General features: G+C 58.9%; 1 protein-coding gene across 5 annotated transcripts in view; it reads right to left on the bottom strand.

Annotated features, from left to right (window-relative positions):
* Positions 1-5,142, bottom strand: part of GFI1 (growth factor independent 1 transcriptional repressor) — a 10,566-nt gene extending 5,424 nt beyond the window's left edge. The window contains exons 1-5 of one of the 5 annotated variants that reach the window (XM_029947066.1): positions 5,064-5,141; positions 3,522-3,585; positions 2,530-2,736; positions 2,024-2,206; positions 1-242 (exon numbers count right to left, since the gene is read on the bottom strand). The exon at positions 1-242 is cut by the window's left edge and continues 234 nt beyond it. In XM_029947066.1, coding sequence (XP_029802926.1) covers positions 1-242; positions 2,024-2,206; positions 2,530-2,644 — 540 coding nt within the window. In that variant the 5' untranslated portion in view covers positions 2,645-2,736; positions 3,522-3,585; positions 5,064-5,141. The other 4 variants (XM_029947067.1, XM_029947070.1, XM_029947068.1 and 1 more) reach the window with 4 other exon arrangements.
* Positions 5,143-7,084: the final 1,942 nt, after the last annotated feature.

Genomic DNA, 7,084 nt, shown 5'->3' with positions numbered 1-7,084 from the left:
CCCGGCCCCTGCTCCGCCCGCAGCCCGCTCCGGGCCGAAGAGCGCCGCGGGGTGGCCTGGCTCCGGGACTCGATCGCAGAAGAGGCGCAGGCCCGCGCCGCGCTCCAGGGCCGCGCACGGCCGGTAGCTGTGCACCAAGTGCCGAAGGTCAGAACCCGCTAGGCCGCTCCACGAATATGGCTTGAAGGGCAGGGGGAAGGGCTGGGCTTCGTCCAGAGACGGGCACACCGACTTCTCCGAGGCTGTGGAGGCACAAGGGGCGTCGGGTCAGGCTTCAGACGGCGGGGCGGAGGCCGCTCGGCGGCGTCTGCCAGTCGCCCAGCACTGGTGGAGTACTCCGTGCGCCGGGCGCCGCGGTAGGTGCCCTGACGCCCCCAGAATAAAATGCGGACCGGTCTCTGGGACCTCAAGGATCACAGGAGGCGGCAGGGCCGCAAACATGATTTAAATGGCGTCGGTCGAGGAGATGGGTAAATTTAGTGCCAGGGCAGCGGAAGCGCACGACATTAGAGGGGGTCTTTTCTGGTGGGACCCGTGCATCTCGCGGTGCCACAAAGAAAAGCGCACTAGGCCGTCTGTCCTGGATAAATGCTCTGAGCTGAGCTTAGCAGAAGGCGGCCCCTTTGGGTCCCGGACAGCGCTCCTGCACTGACCGCTCAGCGCCCAGAGCCAGCGCTCTCCCGGCCCCTACAGATTCCCACTTTGTCTTTTTTCTTTCCGGAATCGATAAGGAAGGAGAGGACAAATAAAATGCAGCCCGGCCTACCGAAGACCTCTGTCTGGGGAAAAAAACGGGAAGGTGTTAACACTCCTAACAGTTACCTCGTGCATGTAGCAAAGGGGCAACGGGAAGAAGGTTTGGAGCTTGAACTGCCTGCCGGATACTCCCCATTCTCATTCTTGTCATAGCTTGATGGGGGAAAAAAACCTCCACATTTCTGAGAGAATAATTTACAATTAAAGTTTAGCCAGCACCTGCCAGCACCAGAGCTTTCCCACATTCGCTCCTCTGTACCCCTGCCCAACTGCTAAAAGCAGACACCCAACGTATCCTTTCTCTATTTGAATACGGGATTTCCAAATCTGTTCCCACACCACACACTCTAGGCTAGCCACTTTAATGAGAGGCTGCACCCCAAGTTTCCAGCGGAGAGCTTCCAGTGGCACCCAGTCTCAGAGGGTAGTGTCCTGCACAGCCAAGAAGAATCATCGGGTTGCAGGCTCCCAGACCCGCTAGCTGCAGCTATGGCTTTAGCCAAGTCAACGCAATGAATGAGGGATGGGGTTGGTGCTATCTTTCAAAACTAGTAAAGGCAATCTGGAAATAACGGGCACTTGGCAGAATCCAGCTAGTTTGTGTTCTCCGATCAGAACACAAGACTCGCTCCCACCCAAAGTGCAGTCACTCGGTTTGCCCAAAGCTCCACTGCTGTTTGGAAATGTAGCCAAACGACTGTTCTCCAAGGCTGGGCCAAACAACCCCGCAGAACGAAAACTGAAACAGGCCCCCAATCCGCGCTTGCAAAGACTCAAAGGAGGGCAGAGATTTTTGTCCCGACCCGTCCCTCCCGCTTAGCGCCCAGCTCTGCTGGGGGAGCCAGAGGAATTTTTAAAGACTGCCCAGGTTTCCGTCTGAGATTCCGGGGTCTGGATTTGGGGATCCCAGCTCTTTCTAAGCAGTCAACTGATCAGAAAACGAAACGTCGACGTTGCTGCCGAGACGACTCATTTATCTTCTCTCACCCACCATCTCCGCCAAATGAACGTTAGAGATGAACAATCCGTGTCCCGCCGCCTCAGATCAAAGCAGCAGACCCCGCAAACAGGCTGACGCAGTCCCAGAGAAGCCAGATGCCTCCCCTACGGGCCCCTTACCCCCATGAACAAGCGCTGTCCTCTCAGAAAGACCCTCCGCCATCCATTTAGCATTTCTGCCCCCCACCCCCACCCCAAACTGCGTTAGTTTACTCCTCACCATGGGAACCCTGCCGCCCCGGCCCCAGAGCTCCCAACCGGCTCCTACCTGGAGACACAGAGGGCGACGGAGGCCTCCAGAAATCCTCAAACTCTGAGCTCCGGTCGCAGACGCTGCCCTCACAGCTGCCCGGAGATGCGGAGGCTCTGTCAGGGGCCTCAGTCATCTGTGACTCGGGAGACAAACGACCCCGGGGCTCTGTCTTCGCCCCTCCTGCGCTCGAGGTGCTGTCTGCGGAGAGGAGGCAGGATAGGAGCTCAGGCTGGGCCTGAATGGGGCCAGTGGTTCTGAAGTGGCGGCGCCCCCAGCCCGTGGCACCCGGGCGTCCTCTTTTTTCCCAGACCTGGCCGGGTACCCTTCCGGATCCGAGGGTCGGAGCAAAGAGGCCGTGGCACATAGGCGACGAGCCCGGAAGGGACCCGGACGGTTGGAAACAAAAAGGCAGCAAAGGGGGCGTCAGGGTCGCCCTGCCCGGCTCCTTGGGGGCCGGTGAGGCGGGGCGCAGAATCTAAGTCCCTGGGAGCAGCCCCGCCCGGTCCGCGAGCGCCCCGCACCTGCTCCGCCTGGCGCCAATACATTCTCCAGGCGGAGGGAATAGTCGGGTCCCGGGGAGCGCGGCTGGTGGTAACTGTGAGCCTTCTTGCTCTTGACAAGGAACGAACGCGGCATGGTGATCCGGCGCGCTGCCCACTCCGCTGCCTGGAGCCGCCGTCAGCCCACTGTCACTTCGAGTTCTGGCTCTGCCCCAGCCAGGCGGAGACCTGCGAGAGAAGAACCCGGTGGGACGCGGGTCCGCACGCTCCTGGGCAGCCGGGTGGAAAGAGAGCTTCAGCCGGGGAGGAGCGAGGAAGGCCTGAGGGAGGAGGGGCTTGGCCCCGCTGCGCCGCGCTCACCAGGTGGCACTCGGACAGGTGGCGCGAGCCCGCCGCCGCCGCCACAGCTCAGCGGTAAAACTCGTCCCGGGGCTGGGGCTCAGGCCTCTTTCTTCTGCCCGGCCCACACTCCTTGGCCCCTCCCCTTCCCTCGCAAAACTTGCTCCGTCAAACTCTCCGGAGAGCCGATGTCCCCAACTGGCCAGTTACCTCAACTCGACCACTCATTGCCTGCCTGGCCTAATTTTAGGGCTGGGGAGGAGAGCAGGGACGGGCTGATCAATTTAGGGCCGAGGGATGCGTTCGTGTCGAGGACCAGGAAGGGGCTACGAGCCAAGCATTCCAAGAGCCAGCTACAAACTAGAGGGGCGCACTGGGCTAGCTGAGTAGAGGGTTGGGAGACGGCAGCAGAGGGACTGATGGCAGCAGAGGTTGGAGAAAAGAGGCAGGAGAGAAGAGGAACAGGAAGGTGGCGGGATGGGCGATGGCAGAAGACTGACCCCAGCCCCGGGTGGAACTCGCATCCCCGTGATCTCCCTCGCTCTTCACTCGTGCCTCAAGCGAGGAAAAGGTTGGCCTGGAGACCCGAGTGCGGCGGGGGCTGGCAGTGTCTGGGGCGAGACCTAACCTCGGAAACCAAGTCGGGGGGGTGGGGCATTTTTCGTTCTGCTCACCGAAAACCTTGTCTAGGGGAAGTCGAGCCCGACTCGTGTGCGATGACTGTGAACCGCCTGGCGTCTGTAATCCGCGGAGAAACAACAGTTTAGCCGATGCGGAGAGGGCAGGGTGCGCGGCCACGGCCAGTGCGCCGGGGTCCAGGCGCGGGCCTGGGAGGGAGGTAGCTGCCCGCTGCGCGGCTCTCATTAACCCCCAATCAGTTCACCTAATCCCGGGGTCGAAACCTGAGCCCAGCGGTGAGGCGGGGCAGAGCCTCAAGCTCCGCTTGGGGCTGCTTGTGGGCGGAACCAGGCAGGCGAGTAGGTCTGGGGAAAAAGAGTTTGTCTTCCTCTCCGAGTAAAGGCGATGGGCGCCGAGTTCACATGGGAGCTGCAGGCTCTTGGGGGCACAGCAGCTCTCCATGGTCTTGGCTAGTTCAGTAATAAGGGTGCTGGGGGACCACAAGAGGGGACAACGACCTTGTCTTTGGCCTTCGCGAGGCTTAGGTTGCCAGACTAGGAGCTACGCGGCTCTCAGGGCAGGATGCAGGACACTAAGACTACCTGTTGGCGCTCCGAGCTCAAAACGAATACTCAGCGACTCGTTCCCTAGAGGGCATTCCACCTCTCACTGTGGAGTTGGGACAGGCTCGGGAGAAGAGTCGGCTGGGACGTCTATCGGAGTCCCAAGGGACCTTTCCGGCGTCCTAAGAGCCAGAAGGCTCTAGGAGTGAGGGTGCCACCCGCCCCGGTCTGAGTCCACTCCTAGGGTCGGGACTTCAGGAGGTTTGGGGGTTCCGGGGGTGCCCTAGGGCGCAGTCCTGCCACTACAGTTTTCCCTGGGCCTCTACGTGAGCCGCCACTTCAACCTTATAATTAGACATCACAAACGAAAAAACAATTCCTAGACAGCCATGAAACTCAGAGGTAAAGGAAAATGGGGTGAAACGGTCTCGAGGGCCCTGCTGAGGCTTGGGTCTGGGTCGGCGGGAAGTCAGCGGGGGGTGGGCGGAGGCGGTGCAGGGGGAATTGTCGGCGCGGGCGCAGAGCCTGAGTTGGCTGGCACTGCGCGGGATCTGGAGGGCACAGAGGCGGCCTCTCCACTCAGGCGGAGCCCCGCGCCTCTCTCGCATGCCGGCTGGCCCTACCCGATCCTGGAAGAGTGGAATGGGTTCGGTAGCAGGGACGAGGGCTGAGCGCGTGGGAAGGCGACCTCGCGCAGCAGCTGGCGGCGGGAGGGCGGGGCGGCCCCCGAGCGCACGAGGGCCGGGGCCTCTCTTCACGGTCTGGTCCCGGGAAGGCGGGAGTGGAGGGGCGGAGGGACAGCCTCCTGATCGCAGTTGCCACCGCCTCCCCACCAGATGTTTCCTTCCCGGATGAATTCTGCTCCCCTGCGTCAAATCCCCTGCGGATTGGGTTCTCGGGGCTCCCGCACAGTGGCCAGCTGCGGGCGGGAACCCGGCAGTGCCCTCTGGTCGCTCCCGCAGTGGCTGTGCCCCGTTAGTCCCCGCGGCCGCCACCACCAGGGGGGCAGGCGCAGAACAGGCGCAGCGGACCTACCTGCGGGGTCAGGGCACCGGCACTGCGCTCCGAGTTTTCAAACTGAGTTGCTTTCGGGAGAGACTGCGTTCTCTCTCTCTCTGTCTGCCTTTTTTTTTTTTTTTTTTTTTTTTTTTTTATAATCTCCTTCCGAGCTCAGCCCCCAAAACCACAAGCTTCACTTCCTGAGCGTTAAGGAGTAGCTCTCTTAGTCCTCTCAGACTTGCCCCCCAGCCCCCAGTCCCGGCGAGCTCCTTTGCGCAAGGGGCTTAGGAGGCGGACCGGGGCCCGGCCTTTCCAGCGGCCCTCCCAGGAGGTCTTCGGCGTTTTTGCTCCGTGGGACTGCGGAGGATGGGGAGGCCCGGAGGGCCCAACACCCAGGCACTAGAAATTATTCAAAAGAAAATGAACCATTATTGGCTCTCGGGAGACTTCCGCAGCGAGAAGAAGTCACAGATTCAGGACACAGATTGACTGGAGCACCCAGGAGGGGGAGCGCTCAGCTCCAAGGAGGCCTCCCGCCCCTCTGCCCCGGGACCCCACCCCCACCCCCACCCCCACCCCGCGCCGGTTTGGGCTGGCCACCCCTAGGCTGGGGCCGTGAATCACCGGCCGACGCTGCCGCCGGCCTGGAGCCCGGCGAGTGGCCGCGGCGTCCGCAGAGCGAAACCTGCCCCTCTGCCCCGAAATAGCTTGTTGTGGAAACACTTCGGGATAAATACGCCCAACGAGGCTGAAAATACCTTGACACCCAATCCGAGAGGTTTGCTCATTTCCCTTCGGATTTAGGTAATGGTTAAATTTGGAAAAGGTGGGCGAGCGTCGAGCCCCCGGCGGAGAGGGCGCGGGCGGCGCGTCCCGCGGGCGCCCGGCTAGGCTGGCTGGTGCGCCCTCCCCACGCATGCTCCCCCGGGCTCTGCCCCGAACCCTCCGCCCGCGGCTAATTTCCGGTGGTCGGAGCTGCGAAATTAAAGACGGCGCGGGAGGGAGCGCGCGGGGGCTGGGCCGACGACGGCTGCTGCTCGGCTGACCCCGCCCCGCCCCGGCCCGCCAAGGAGGGCCGCACCTCGGGCACCTGGTCCTGAGAGGAGCCACACGGCGCCATAAAAACGCCACCCCGATGACTCTGGAAGAGTAAATCTTCCTTCGGATTGTTGTTCCTTGAGGGTAGTCACTGGATCTTCACTATTAGGCCCCTGATAGGCTCCTTAAGGAACGTCTGTGGAGTGAATAAATGAATGAAAGGAATTGATTAAATATTCTATGAACAGAACTGGGAAAAATATAATTCACCCATAAATAAACAAATGCAGCAACTTCCAACGCTAGATGTCTGCCATAATCCATAGAGTGTGGACTGTTGTGTATGCTTAAACCTAAACCCTTTCCTGACGGGACTGGATGTCATTATAATTACGCTACTTTCCTAAGTGAATTGAGCTAGATGTTGATCACTACTTCATGCGCAGTAAGTCTCCAGGAGAAGGGAGTGTTGCTCCTCAGTTCTTACAAAAGGATGTACCATAGTTTAGATTAAGCCAAAATTGTCATGGAAAAGTAAGGTCCTTGTAGCCCTTTGCATAGAGAGATTTCTTTTAAATGATTTTTAATTTGCTTTGTAAACCCAAATATATGCAGAAAATATTTGGTTACCATGTCGGTATTCAAGCATGTTTTAATAGATCAGACATTTTATATAGCAATGGTCCTACCTCTCCTGTGTGTCAGGTGCTGGACTAGACACACCTTTTAATAGCCTGCCTAGCTGTTCTCCTTACACTACTGTTCATTTATTCAACATACCTTTCTTTATAAATTGGTTAGCACCCAGAGGTAAGCAATCTTAACCAGAAGGATTACAAGTATTGAATAAACTGAAGGGAAAGTAAGGCATTTTGTAGATACGCTTTTAATTCTTATATTCTTTGTCCTGGCCTAACATATAAAAAATCTCAAAGCAGTCCACAATAAATCTTTCCGTTATTCCTTTCATCCTATGCAAACAGTAGAAAAAGGCAAAATATTAAAAGAAAATTACAAGT

The sequence above is a fragment of the Suricata suricatta genome, chromosome 8 (genome assembly GCF_006229205.1).
Source record: "Suricata suricatta isolate VVHF042 chromosome 8, meerkat_22Aug2017_6uvM2_HiC, whole genome shotgun sequence".
Classification (NCBI taxonomy): Eukaryota; Metazoa; Chordata; class Mammalia; order Carnivora; family Herpestidae; genus Suricata; species Suricata suricatta.
Note: the sequence above shows the minus strand (reverse complement) of the source record. Positions and strands in the feature narration are given on the sequence as shown.